Here is a 14408-nt window from a genome sequence, read left to right as displayed (position 1 = left end):
AGAATATATATTTACAAAGGGGAATTTAATTAACAGCAAAGGCAGACCTGGTGCGCACAGGTCATTACTGCTAAATCTCAGAATTCGGAGGGAATGTGAACACAAAAATAATTGTTATTTTTGAAAACTGATCAGCTAGTAACAAAACACACAGTTGACAACTTCATTCAACTTGATTATCTAATTATACAGGCTATGTACATTTAAACCCAACTCTGTGAGGGTAAGATTTACATATGCAGAATGGTTATCATTTCTGGGAGGATCAAAGTCTTTTGCAATTGCGAACACATGCCTTGATTGAGGGAGATCTGAATGAGTATCTACAAAAGATACTTGGGGGTTTCTCATTACTTGTCATGCATGCAGGGAATAATGACATACAGGTTGATCATCTGACTGAGTGTTAGAGGTAGAGGGTACAGAGTCAGGAGGATTATCAGCATCTCTCACATTAGTCTGGGTAGAAATATCATCATCAACATGGCATACTAACTTAATATGATCCAAATGCGATTCCTTATACTATCCAGTACTAATTTCTCTATCTTTATACTTATTTGCCATTGATATGTTCAACTACTCGATAAGAATCAACAAACTTTTGATCGAGCTTAGGCATTGCGGATGTTTCGTTGAAGTTAGTCAGCATTACTCTCGAACCCACTTTAACCTTGATTGGCTTAGTACGGCTATTACTCTTGTAAATTCTGCTGCTGACTTATGAAACGCTTCTTGGACTCTTCTGAAAACACTTTGATCTAGACTGGTATGAGTGGCTATGAAATCATCAGGGTTGTAATTGGGTTTCGGTGCAGAATATAACAACTCATGAGGCAAACGCTTGTCTACACCATACAATGCATAATGTGGAGTGTCACCTATCGAAGCATTGTAAGCAGAATTTAGAGCACACTGAACATCAGTATGACTTCATACCAAGTTTCACTATTGGGATTGATAGTGGCTCTCAAGACATCAAGAACTTACTTACTGGTTCATTTGGCCAAACCATTACTTGCAGGATGATGGAGAACAATGGTTGACTTAGAGATCTTGTAACGATGAGCACAGCAGGGTGGGAAGCTGGCTTAGCAGGCAAGGTTAGGTCTGGAGCAGGTTGGGTGGCTTAGAGTTTGTCTCTCCCCAAAGACTGGCTTGCCTTAATTTGCAAACCCACATCAACCCCTTGGAAGTAAATCATAAAAGCAGAGAAAGCACGAAGACTAACCAGGAAGCAGTGCAGAGTGGCTGGTGAGTGCTTGCTCGGGGTAGCTTGGCTAGCTAGGCCGCCATGCCGAAAACACACGATGTCCATTGGCTGGTATAAGTTAATCTCCATACATCTGCATAAATATCAGATTTACGTGACCACCATTGCCACCATTTGTTGAGAGAGTTCCATGGGGATATGATGGTTGGAGATAAACACACTTGTTGGGTTGTATACACTTATATTAGCAAAGTTGTGAGGGGAGCCCAGCCTTGCCTGTTGTAACCTGTAGGTCTATCTGTAAACTGAGAGAGGGACAGGGTGACTCCCGCCCACAAGAAGCACTGTGTGACATCACATGTTAGCCGCTAAGTTTAGCAAGGGGTCATCTATATAATACATATGGATGGTACTATGTACTTGGCTATGCTACACAACATATACAAGGGATCAGCAACTATGCTGACTGTGAGGGAAAAGTGGGTGTAAGTGGGGTAAGGGTTGTTCAGGCAACCAGGAGCCATTAGCGAATTACGTCGCACCCCCCCCCCTCTAGCGGGCTGGGGCGAAACTCTAATTCCTGGTTCTGATTTGTTTCAATTTCTACTCCTGGTAGTATTGACCATACCTGGTTTGGGTTGAAGTTTGGAGAGTCATTTCACCTCCACTCTTCCCCTGATCAGGTAAGGTGGTCTACCAGGAGTATTATTGTTCGTGCTTTCTTTTGTTTGCTGGTTACCAGTAATGATTTTGGCATTTACCACTCCTTTTCATTCTTAAATGTTATATTATCATAACCATTGGTAACCAGTTTATTTTTTTTTATTACCAGCTCTGTTCCTGGCGTGGTCATCCAGGATAGACGCCAGATAAAGGAGCAAGACATATGTTAATTGGACTTATTAACATTATTCGATTACTACCGGCCAAGTGGTAGAGGAGATTCCAGAACATAGGTCTGTTACCATCCGCCCAGGATAACCTACATTTTTAACATCAGAGATCTGTCCAGGGCCTTACCTACTCCTGCCCAGCTACAGCACCAGAACCAGAGGCCATTTTTATTATATTTAAATTTTAAGTAAAATCCTCAAGTCATTATTCTTATTTTTCCTAGAGTGGTTTCTTTATATATTTTTTTCCATTAGTTTTTTGTTCAGATGGAAGGCGTTCCACTGACACTGACATCTGTGTTCTAATCTCTCATTGCTTCCACCTATCAGTGTTCTCATTTCTCAGTGGTTCCATCTTGAAATTCACCTTAAAAAGCTTTGGAAAAGTTTGTCTGCAGATGTGTATTTTTCGCTACCATTTGTTAACTTTGTGGCATTTGTGTCCTCGTTACAAACATTGTGGTTCGCTTAGTCTTCATTATGACACACCTGAACTGTTGTTTAAAAGTTGTATTTCAGTCTATCTGATGTCATTCTGCCAACTTTCACATCTAGTTATTAGCAGTATTACTCGCACAATAGTAGGAACATGATTGCAAGCAAATCAGGGAATGGGTGGGGCTTCTAAAGCTCGCACACCAGTGCGTTAACCACTGGAGTCATTCAACTGGATATATTTCTCTATGCCATAGGAGGTTAGCATGGGCCACTACTGTGACCATAAATACAGGCCCAGTGGTTAATGCACTGGCCTGTGAGGTTTAGGATGCACTCACAATGTGTTCAAACCTCGCCCATTCCACAATTTCTTAAAATATTATCACTACAGGCCGCTAACTCCCAAGGTACAAACTTCTAGTTCAAATTGCAGCCAAACAAACAACGTAATTGTGAGATATTCTCTCAACGATCTCAAAGATTGATGTCCATTATTTTTTTCTTAAGTGTTAACAGAAGCAAAGAGTACAGGTCGAAAGTTTACCTGACTTCCCAGCGGCCAGTCTCAGTACATGTCCAGGAGATGTAACCGGAGACCAGGCACTCAAGTTGAGAAGTATTACCGAGGACACCATCGTCAAGATAGTCTTGAACAGGCCAGTCATTTTGGTCGGTAGTGTAATGGACGCCCCGAGGACATTTCACACATTGATCTGGACACCTTGTACACTGAGCTCTCTTATCTGCAAAGTTAGAAATATGCATATTTCTAATTGGTTTGTCTGGAAAACCAGGAAATCCAGTCAGACCAATTATTAGCTCCATAGGATCAGTTTCATTTAAATTATCCAAAATGGCTTGCCGACATTTTGAGCCCTATTGTTAGTGAAGCTTTTAATTTTAATGTTAACAACATAGATTTAGTTCATAAATTAAGCTCCTTGACTGACTTAAATGATTTTAACATGGTTAGTTTTGATGTTACTTCCTTGTTTACGAAAGTTCCTGTTGATGATTTATTAAGTTTCTTATCTGACGAACTCGTTAACTATGATTTACCATTGCCAGTTCCTACTATCATTAAACTTATTAAACTTTGCATTGTTGATGCAAAATTTGTATTTAATGATAAATTTTACACTCAGAAGTTTGGTATGGCAATGGGAAATCCTCTTTCACCTGTTCTTAGTAACCTTCATTTTCTCCTCCTGCTTTCTTTCCTCCTAAGTTTCCCCTTTAGCTTCGTCTAGCCCATAGATAAACACTGATCTCCCCCTTTCCACCTCCCACTGTGACTCCCATTGCATCCTCTGATGTGTTTTAGTTCCTTCCCGTGGAGTGTTCCTTCCTTCAGTCCCTTCCCTAGCTATGGCCCCTATGCTCCTTGGTTTCTCCTTCCTGCTCACCTGTTCATGGCCCCCACAGGTGTCTGGTAAGGTCCCTGCACATGTCCTAGTTCCTTCAATGTCTTCCAACCTCACATTTTGTCCTACTGTGCTCCCTGTCTTCGTTTTGGCCCCATGTGGGTTTGGCAGGACCTCTGCATACAGTTTAGTTTCCATGTTCCCTTCAGACCTGTTGTCTGTGTCTGATGTAGCCATTGCCGATGCTACTCCTGTTATATCTTTGTCTTTATTCTGTTTCAGATGTCTCAGCTCCTCTTCTAATCTCTTTATCTTGTTTTCTGCTGTTATGGCATGTTGCTTCCACCTCCTGCTTCTAACCTCTCTTCCATCTTCCTTGCCAGCTCTTCTAGTCTCCTTCCCCAGTCTTCCTCCCTTTTTTTGAGCTCTGCTTCCCAGTACTCCCCCCCAGATTCGTCCTTCGAGCCCCTTGTTCTCATCCTAGTTCTAGGTTCCCCCGTTGCTCCACAGAAGGAAGGGGGAGGGGTGGTTAGGGCAGAGGGGAATAGATGGTTGGGGGAGAGGGGATGGATGTTATGCAGAGGGGGAGGATGGTTATTGGAGGGGGAGAGGTAGTTGGGGAGGGGGTTAGATGGTTTGGGGGAGGGGTTAGATGGTTTGGTGGAGGGGTAGGTGGCTAGGGTGAGGTGGTTAGGGAAGGGGGGAGAGGTGGTTAGGGGAAGGGGGAGTACGTGCTTGAGAGAGAGAGGGGATGGATGGTTATAGGGGAGGGGGAGGGTGGTTATTGGAGGGGGGAGGTAGTTAGGTGGAGGGGGTTAGATGGTATGGGGGAGGGGTTAGATGGTTTGGGGAGGGGTAGGTGGCTAAGGTGAGGTGGTTAGGGAAGGGCGAGAGGTGGTTAGGGGAGGGGGGTACGTGTTTGTGTCAAGTGTATATGTGCTTGTGTATGTGTGTGTGTGTGCATGCGTGTGTGTGTGTGTGTGTGTGTGTGTGTGTGTGTGTGTGTGTGTGTGTGTGTGTGTGTGTGTGTGTGTGTGTGTATTCGCCTAGTTAGTTACCATATTGTCCTAGTGCAGGTGTGTGTGTGTGTGTGTGTGTGTGTACTCACCTATTTACTCACTCATCTATTTGTGGTTGCAGGGGTCGAGTCATAGCTCCTGGCCCCGCCTCTTCACTGATTGCTACTAGGTCCTCTCTCTCCCTGCTCCATGAGCTTTATCATACCTCGCCTTAAAACTATGTATGGTTCCTGCCTCCACTACTTCACTTTCTAGACTATTCCACGACTTGACTACTCTATGACTGAAGAAATACTTCCTAACATCCCTTTGATTCATCTGAGTCTTCAACTTCCAATTGTGACCTCTTGTGTATGTGTCCCATCTCTGGAACATCCTGTCTTTGTCCACCGTGTCTATTCTGCGCAGTATTTTATATGTCGTTATCATGTCTCCCCTGACCCTCCTGGCCTCCAGTGTCGTCAGGCCGATTTCCCTCAACCTTTCTTCGTACGACAATCCCCGTAGCTCTGGGACTAGTCTTGTTGCAAACCTTTGCACTTTCTCTAATTTCTTGACGTGCTTGACTAGGTGTGGTTTCCAAACTGGTGCTGCATACTCCAGTATGGGCCTGACGTAAATGGTATACAGTGTCTTGAACGACTCCTTATTGAGGTATCGGAACGCTATCCGTAGGTTTGCCAGGCGCCCGTATGCTGCAGCAGTTATCTGATTTATGTGCGCCTCAGGAGATATGCTCGGTGTTATACTCACCCCCAGATCTTTTTCCTTGAGTGAGGTTTGCAGTCTTTGGCCATCTAAACTATATTGTGTCTGCGGTCTTCTTTGCCCTTCCCCAATCTTCATGACTTTGCATTTGGCAGGGTTAAACTCAAGGAGCCAGTTTCTGGACCAGGCTTGTAGCCTGTCCAGGTCTCTTTGTAGTCCTGCCTGATCCTCATCCGATTTGATTCTTCTCATTAACTTCACATCATCTGCAAACAAGGACACTTCTGAGTCTATCCCTTCCATTATGTCGTTCACATATACCAAGAACAGCACAGGTCCTAGGACTGACCCCTGTGGAACCCCGCTTGTCACAAGCGCCCACTCTGACACCTCGTCACGTACCATGACTCGTTGTTGCCTCCCTGTCAGGTATTCTCTGATCCATTGCAGTGCCTTTCCTGTTATGTGTGCCTGATCTTCTAGCTTTTTCAGTAACCTCTTGTGAGGAACTGTGTCGAAGGCCTTTTTGCAGTCCAAAAAAATGCAGTCGATCCACCCCTCTCTCTCTTGTCTTACTTCTGTCACCTTGTCATAAAACTCTAGTAGGTTTGTGACACAGGATTTTCCTTCCCTGAAACCATGCTGGTTGTCAATTATACACTTGTTTCTTTCCAGGTGCTCCACCACTCTCCTCCTGATGATCTTCTCCATGACCTTGCATACTATACACGTTAGTGATACAGGTCTGTAGTTTAGTGCCTCATGTCTGTCTCCCTTTTTAAAAATTGGGACTACATTTGCCATCTTCCATACCTCAGGGAGTTGCCCAGTTTCAAATGATGTGTATGTGTGTATATGTGTGTGTTCGTGTGTGTGGGGGAGGTATGAAGTGGAGATACTGCTAATACATACCAGTAATTTTGGTTTATAAAATGCGGAACTTGATACTAGGGTCTAAAGCTTCTATGAGTGTCTACCCTTGTGTGTGTGTGTGTGTGTGTGTGTGAGGGAGGGATGGTTAGTGGGGGGTAGGTGGTGTGGTTGAAAGATCCTTTATACCTCTCTGTCGTGTAGGCTCAAATTTAGTCTCAGCTATCTTTCCAAGTAGTGCTACTCTCTCCACTTATTGCCCTTTCTGGATTTAAGTATCAATTATTGCTGGTTATTATCCTATTCCTTGTTCACATTGAGAGAGGACTTCCTAGCTTCCTAAGTATTCTTACTGCTAATAAGTACCGGTAGAAACACTGGCTCACCCCTACGTTACCCCTCGCTAGTCTGCTGTCCTCCTCACACTCTCCTCAACACTATCTTCACTTTAACTATGCTATTTCTACACTAATTCTGGTAATAGCTTGCAGGAGTGGGTGACCAGTATGTAACAGTGATGCAAGGCCAGACGCCAGGATGCAACATGCAAATCACAATAGGCGAGTGAGTACTTGCTCTGCACGGTGCGGTGACAAGTTGCCAGATGCTGATGACGTAGTCATCGTACTTAGGCCTTCTTTCACTATTTTGGAGATCCTTCATCCGTGATGTTTATAACCATATATGCTCATACATCCCGCGTTCATCACATGATATCACTTTTCACTTATAATATACACTTCACTTTATATGTAGTGTATGTGCGTATGTAATACAGCTTTTACAAGTGCCTGACCGCTTGTTCCTGTGTGTGTGTGAGTGTGTGTGTGTGTGTGTGTGTGTGTGTGTGTGTGTGTGTGTGTGTGTGTGTGTGTGTGTGTGTGTGTGTGTGTGTGTGTGTGTGTTTATGTAAGCGAGTCCTTATTACCCACGTATGTACTACATACGTACTCGATCGCTTGGTTCCCACTGTGCACTGTTTTGTGTGTTTAAGATTACATTCAATTCTGTAACACTAGACCTCACCTTCTGTACTCATCTATTTGTACTCACCTATTTGTGGTTGGAGGGGTCGATTCATAACTCCTGGCCCCACCTCTTCGCTGATTGCTACTAGGTCCTCTCTCTCCCTGCCCCATTAGCTTTATCATACCTAGCCTTAAAACTATGTATGGTTCCCGTCTCCACTACGTCACTTTCTAGGCTATTCCACGGCCTGACTACTCTATGACTGAAGAAATACTTCCTAACATCCCTTTGATTCATCTGAGTCTTCAACTTCCAATTGTGACCTCTTGTGTCTGTGTCCCATCTCTGGAACATTCCGTCTTCGTCCACCTTGTCTATTCCGTGCAGTATTTTATATGCCATTATCATGTCTCCCCTGACCCTCCTGTCCTCCAGTGTCGTCAGGCCGATTTCACTCAACCTTTCTTCATAGGACAATCCCCGTAGCTCTGGGACTAGTCTTGTTGCAAACCTTTGCACTTTCTCTAATTTCTTGACGTGCTTGACCAGGTGTGGATTCCAAACTGGTGCTGCATACTCCAGTATGGGCCTGACGTAAATGGTATACAGAGTCTTGAACGAATCCTTACTGAGGTATCGGAACGCTATCCATAGGTTTGCCAGGCGCCCGTATGCTGCAGCAGTTATCTGATTGATGTGCGCCTCAGGAGATATGCTCGGTGTTATACTCACCCCCAAATCTTTTTCCTTGATTGAGGTTTGCAGTCTTTGGCCATCTAAACTATATTGTGTCTGCGGTCTTCTTTGCCCTTCCCCAATCTTCACGACTTTGCATTTGGCAGGGTTGAACTCAAGGAGCTAGTTGCTGGACCAGGCTTGTAGCCTGTCCAGGTCTCTTTGTAGTCCTGCCTGATCCTCATCCGATTTGATTCTTCTCATTAACTTCACATCATCTGCAAACAAGGACACTTCTGAGTCTATCCCTTCCATTATGTCATTCACATAATCCAAGAACAGCACAGGTCCTAGGACTGACCCCTGTGGAGCCCCGCTTGTCACAGGCGCCTACTCTGACACCTCGTCACGTACCATGACTCGTTGTTGCCTCCCTGTCAGGTATTCTCTGATCCATTGCAGTGCCTTTCCCGTTATGTGTGCCTGATCGTCTAGCTTTTGCAGTAACCTCTTGTGAGGAACTGTGTCAAAGGCCTTCTTGCAGTCCAAACAAATGCAGTCGATCCACCCTTCTCTCTCTTATCTTACTTCTGTCACCTTGTCATAAAACTCTAGTAGGTTTGTGACACAGGATTTTCCTTCCCTGAAACTGTGCTGGTTGTCAATTATGCACTTGATTCTTTCCAGGTGCTCCACCACTCTCCTACTGATGATCTCCATGACCTTGCATACTATACACGTTAGTGATACAGGTCTGTAGTTTAGTGCCTCATGTCTGTCTCCCTTTTTAAAAATTGGGACTACATTTGCCATCTTCCTTACCTCGGGGAGTTGCCCAGTTTCAAATGATGTGTTGAAGATCTTTGTTAATGGCACACACAAAATCTCTGCTCCCTCTTTAAGGACCCATGGAAAGATGTCTGGTCCATCCGGCTTTGAGGTGTCAAGTTCGCATAGCAGCTTCTTCACCTCCTACTTGGTTATATGTACCTCATCCAGCCCTTGCTGGTGTAACCCCCTCTTCTGATTTCCTGGAGTCCTACTGGTTTCCACTGTAAATACTTCTTTAAATCTCTTGTTGAGCTCCTGACATACCTCTCGGTCGTTTCTTTTGAATTCCCCATCACCCTTCCTCAGTCTGATTACCTGGTCCTTGACTGTTGTTTTCCTCCTGACGTGGCTGTACAACAGCTTCGGGTCAGTCTTGACTTTCGATGCTATGTCATTTTCATATTGTCGCTGAGCCTCCCTTCTTATCTGTGCATATTCGTTTCTGGCTCTTCGGCTAATCTCTTTATTTTCCTGAGTTCTCTGTCTTCTGTACCTTTTCCATTCTGTAGTACACCTAGTTTTTGCCTCCCTACACCTTTGGGTGAACCAAGGACTCGATCTGTTCTTCCCATTATTTCTGTTTCCCTTGGGAACAAACCTCTCCTCTGCCTCCTTGCATTCTGTTGCCACATAGTCCATCATTTCTTGTACTGGTTTTCCTGTCAGTTCCCTCTCTCACTGAATGTCTTGAAGGAAGTTCCTCATGCCTGAGTAGTTCCCTCTTTTGTAGTTTGGTTTTTCCCACCCTATTCCTGCTACTCTCTCCACTTGGAGCTCAACTATGTAGTCGAAGCACAGAACCTCATGATCACTAGCTCCCAGGAGCCTTTCATACATGATATCCTCGATGTCCGAACTACTCAAGGTGAGTACAAGGTCCAGTCTTGCTCGTTCATCCTTTCCTCTCTCTCTGGTAGTGTCTCTAACATGTTGATGCAAAAGGTTTTCCAGTACCATATCCATCATCTTGGCACTCCATATTTTGGGACCCCCATGGGGCTCCAGGTTTTCCCAGTCAATCTCCTTGTGATTGAAATCACCCATAACTAATAACTTTGCTCCCCCCATGTGAGCTCTTCTGGCCACCTCGGCTAGTGTGTCGACCATTGCTCTGTTTCTCTCATTGTATTCTTCTCTTGGCCTCCTGCAGTTCTGTGGTGGGTTGTACATTACTGCAATTATCACCTTATGTCCCTCAGACTGGATTGTTCCTACTAAGTAGTCCCTTTCGTCAGTGCCATCCATTCCTTCCATTTTCTCATAATCCCACTGGTTTTTAATGAGCAGTGCAACTCCTCCTCCCCCTCTCCTCCCTCTGTCTTTCCTGAGGATTTGATATCCAGATGGAAAGATTGAATCTGTTATTATTCTGGTGAGTTTTGTTTCTGTGAGTGCTATTATGTTTGGGGATGTCTCCTTGATTCTTTCTTTCCATCTGCATTTGTATACCACACCTTCAACTTCTTTTCTAAGACTGTGGTCTGGGAGGTATATTGGGGTTGGGGAAGTGGGAGACCTGATAAGGAACTATGGGTGGTTGCTGTGGGGGTGGAGTTTATAATGCAGTGGGTGGGGGCATTGGATGTGGCATGGGTGTTTTGATTTAGAGTGTTTGGTTGCACTGGGGTTGACCTGGTTGGGGGGCTTCTATAGGAAGTTGTGACGGAGGCTGTATTTGATCTTCTTCCTGGGTCTGGGATCTCCTGTCTGTCTTCTCCATCCCCTGTCTTTCCTCCTTTCGTCTTTGTACCATCTCTCAGTTTCTGCCTTTCTTCTTGTGTTCTGTCGCGGTCGAGACACACCTTCCTCTATATCGGCATGTCCCTTAATCGTGCTTTCTCCTGCAGGACCCTGTTCCAAGTCGATTCTGCCTTGAAGGTCACTTTCAGTGGCCGGGTTCTTTTTTTTATGAACCCCCCTATTCTCCGAAAATTTTCCAGCTGGGTCATGTCGTCTTCTCCTCTTGCTTTCATGATGCTTTCAATTGCTTTTTTTCCCTTGTTTTCTTGCTTCATATGTTTCCCCTTCAACTTCCTGGAGCCCATACACAAAGACTGACCTCACTCTTTCATTCTCCCACTGCATATCCCTGTGTATCCCCTCATTCAATTTGATTTCCTCCATTGCAGCTTTCCTTTCTTCAGTTTCACTAGCTAATGTACTTGGGCTCAGTGGCCTGTCATTTTCCCTTCTCGGCTTTGCCTGGGCTCTGCTGTGGTCTGTTAGGGCCTCCACATATAGCTTAGCTCTTTCATTTACTACAGTCTCCTCTGATAGAGCTTCTACATGCAGTTTTGCTCCTTTCCCTACAGTCCCCTTATTTGTGACTGAGGTAGCAGTCTCTGATGTCAATCCCAAAATGTTCTTTAGTTCTTTAGGCTGTTTCAGATTTTTCAGTTCCTCTTCTAAACTCTGTATCCTAGCCTCTGCTACTTTGACTTGCACCTCCCACTTCCTGCTTTCCATATCTATCCTCTCTTCCATTCTCATGCTAAGTTCTTCTAGTTTCTTTTCCCATTCATGTTCCCTTTTTATGAGCTCTGCTGCCCAGTCTTCCTTTGCAGCTTCCTCCTCCTGTGTGTGTGTGTGTGTGTGTGTGTGTGTGTGTGTGTGTGTGTGTGTGTGTGTGTGTGTGTGTGTTTGTATGTGTGTATGCATAATGTGTACATGTTTATGTACATACAGGTAAAAAGCATGAAACTTTTTGTAATCTTAACTCTTTTCTCAGAATTTTCGAGATTCCTAACAAGCTTTACCAGCTGTCATACCCTGAATTATCATAGTTAGCGCCATCTGTTGGGCTGATAAATAGTTACAGGTGTCTCCTTCATCTCCTGATCAAGGTTATGGTGTTATTTCCTGGTACCATTAGCTTTACCTCATAAATTTGTAAAAGTGTTTCTCTCATTCTCAATGGTATATCAAGCTTTTTACTCTCTTTTTGTTGTCTAACAATGTCCTTATTCCTGAATTTCCACCAAACATATTTGTAAGTACAAACTTGGTCACTTTCTGTTATATTTCTTTATAGAATTATTTTCAGAAATTTGTGTTGTGAATTTTACGTGGAGACCTGAAGTATTCCTGGAGAGGATTTCGGTTGTCAACGCCCTCGCGGCCCGGTCTGTGACCAGGCCACGTGGTGAATCAGCGCCTGTTCATAGAGGGTGTTATTGCTGGCCGTGCATAAACCGACGTACGAACCACAGCCTGGCTGGTCAAGTGACTATAAGTGCCTGTCCAGTGCCTTCTTATAATTTTCCCTTATGTATGCTAGAAGGTAGTTGAACAATCTTTGGCCACTGACACTTATTGTGTTGTCTCAGTGTAATCATGACGCCACTGCTTTTTGTTGAAGAGAGATGTTGTACCGCCTGCCGAGTCTTTTGCTTTCGTAGGAGTGATTTTCGCGTGCAAATTTAGTCCTAATCCCTCTAGGATTTTCCAAGTGTATATTATCATGTATCTTTCTCGCCTCAGTTCTAGGGAATACAAGTCAAGGAACTTCAACTGTTCCTTCAACCTTTCACTTCTTTTCCACCAATTATTTACCTCGCCTTCAGGCCTCTCCTACCCATCTCTCTCCCACTCATTCATTTTCCTAACAGCTTAAGAATATTCAATGCCACCTCCAGAGGCTTGCTATACCGCTGCCAAAGCTATATGGTATCACTGATCATTCATCCCGCTATTTGGGTGTAATTGTCATGTTCTGTTCCATAACTACTGTAATGTTTGTGGTACAGTTACCCCCATTGTTCTTACTGCACATGACTTTCCTTGTAACATTAATTGTAAGAGTTTGATTTTTGTTGGTGCCTTTATATTTTGGCTCCTTATTAGTGCTTGTTTTCCAAATCCAGTCACCATCTTTATACTCAACTCACATATCTTTTATTACTCTCAATATTTTTTTTGTGATTTCTCTCAAGAAGTGATTAGGGAAAGAAAGAAAAGAGTGGCAAGGTAGAGCAGAATATGGAAGGCTGATAGAAATTAGGAGTTAATATTGTGAAGAGGAGAGTACGGATGGAGTTCGTGAATGAGGTACCCAGGTGGTAACAGATGGTTGGAGAGTTGTGTGAGACGTAATCTGAATGTCCGTAATGGATGGCGAGTGAGGAGAGTCGTGAAGGAAGAAGTGGGAGCATTGAAGAGTTTATTCTTAGGAGAAATTCAGAGAAAGAGGAAGATAGTAATATTACGTCTTTATCGTCTTTTTATAAGCCTTGATGGAATAAGAGTGAAAGTTACAAAGGGTATCACAAAGTATCTGACTAACCTTCAATGTCAGCTGCGATCTGTGTGAATCCCAGAGTTCTGGCCACCTGCGCTGCGGTCAGTCCTGTGACAAACAAAACATTATTTACATGCACATACAAGCAATCATTGTATACATGCACATACAAGCGATCATTGTATACATGCACATACAAGCGATCATTGTATACATGCACATACAAACAATCATTGCGTACATGCGTATACAAGCAATCATTACATACATGTACATACAAGCAACCACTGTATACATGCACATACAAGCAATCATTGCATACAGACACATACAAGCAATCATTGTACACATGCACATACAAGCAATCACTGTACACATGCACATACAAGCAATCATTGTTTACATGAACATATAGCAATTGTATACATGCACATACAAGTAGTCATTGTATACATGCATATACAAGCAGTCATTGTACACATGCACATACAAGCAACCACTGTATATGTAGACAGCCTGTACTGTCTGCACAGACAGCCTATGCTGTCTGCCAGCAGCACTAAGGTGCTGCCCTCTAGGCCAGCCCAAAGTCAGTGGGACGCTGGTTCCACACGCCCTCACTCAGTGGCCTAGCAGCAGTCAAGAAGGCCTGCTAGCTCTCTCCCTCGTGGGCATGGCCCTACCAGGCCATGGGCACAAACACACAAGCCTGTGTACCCACCACGACTTTGCAAATAAACTAAGAAGCCTCCGAAGACGTCTATCATTGACTCCACGCCACTGCATCTAACCAAATAATCTCATTAAACATTGGTGGGAAGCGGTGGTTGCAGCAGTTGTGTTTGCCTGGAGAGAGGAAGGAAGAGGGATGAAGTCATCTTCACTTTATCACCTTATACAAGAAGCATCCATCTCTCAACGAGTTATCCTGATGTCGTGTCTGCACGTTTCAGCATCCAGACACAGGCACAAGCAGGATTTAGCCGAAATTTGCCGAACTTTCTCGAGAACTGTAAGTGGCGTCCCAGTGGCCCCATGCTACAGCGTCCCACGCTGTTTCTCAAGTCACGTGTTCAGCGTCACTTGTATGTTCTGCTGTTGTTCAGCTCAGCACAGCTATTTCAGCAAGCCAGAGGTGAATTTTGTGGTGATTTCTGCGTCCAGTGTGAGTTTCTCCACATATTTGTGGGT

The 14408-nt window shown here is 44.2% G+C and overlaps 1 protein-coding gene across 2 annotated transcripts in view; it reads right to left on the bottom strand.

The window, feature by feature from the left end:
* Window positions 1-14408, bottom strand: part of LOC128693117 (adhesion G protein-coupled receptor L3) — a 305787-nt gene that overhangs the window by 203854 nt on the left and 87525 nt on the right. For both annotated transcript variants that reach the window (XM_070089532.1, XM_070089533.1), the window contains exons 11-12: window positions 13263-13325; window positions 3089-3287 (exon numbers count right to left, since the gene is read on the bottom strand). In XM_070089532.1, the coding sequence (XP_069945633.1) occupies window positions 3089-3287; window positions 13263-13325 (262 nt within the window). The remainder of the gene's footprint in view (window positions 1-3088; window positions 3288-13262; window positions 13326-14408) is intronic.

Source organism: Cherax quadricarinatus, chromosome 28, assembly GCF_038502225.1.
Source record: "Cherax quadricarinatus isolate ZL_2023a chromosome 28, ASM3850222v1, whole genome shotgun sequence".
NCBI classification, from domain to species: domain Eukaryota; kingdom Metazoa; phylum Arthropoda; class Malacostraca; order Decapoda; family Parastacidae; genus Cherax; species Cherax quadricarinatus.
The sequence above is the reverse complement of the archived record's forward strand: the minus strand, read 5'-3'. Positions and strand labels throughout refer to the sequence as shown.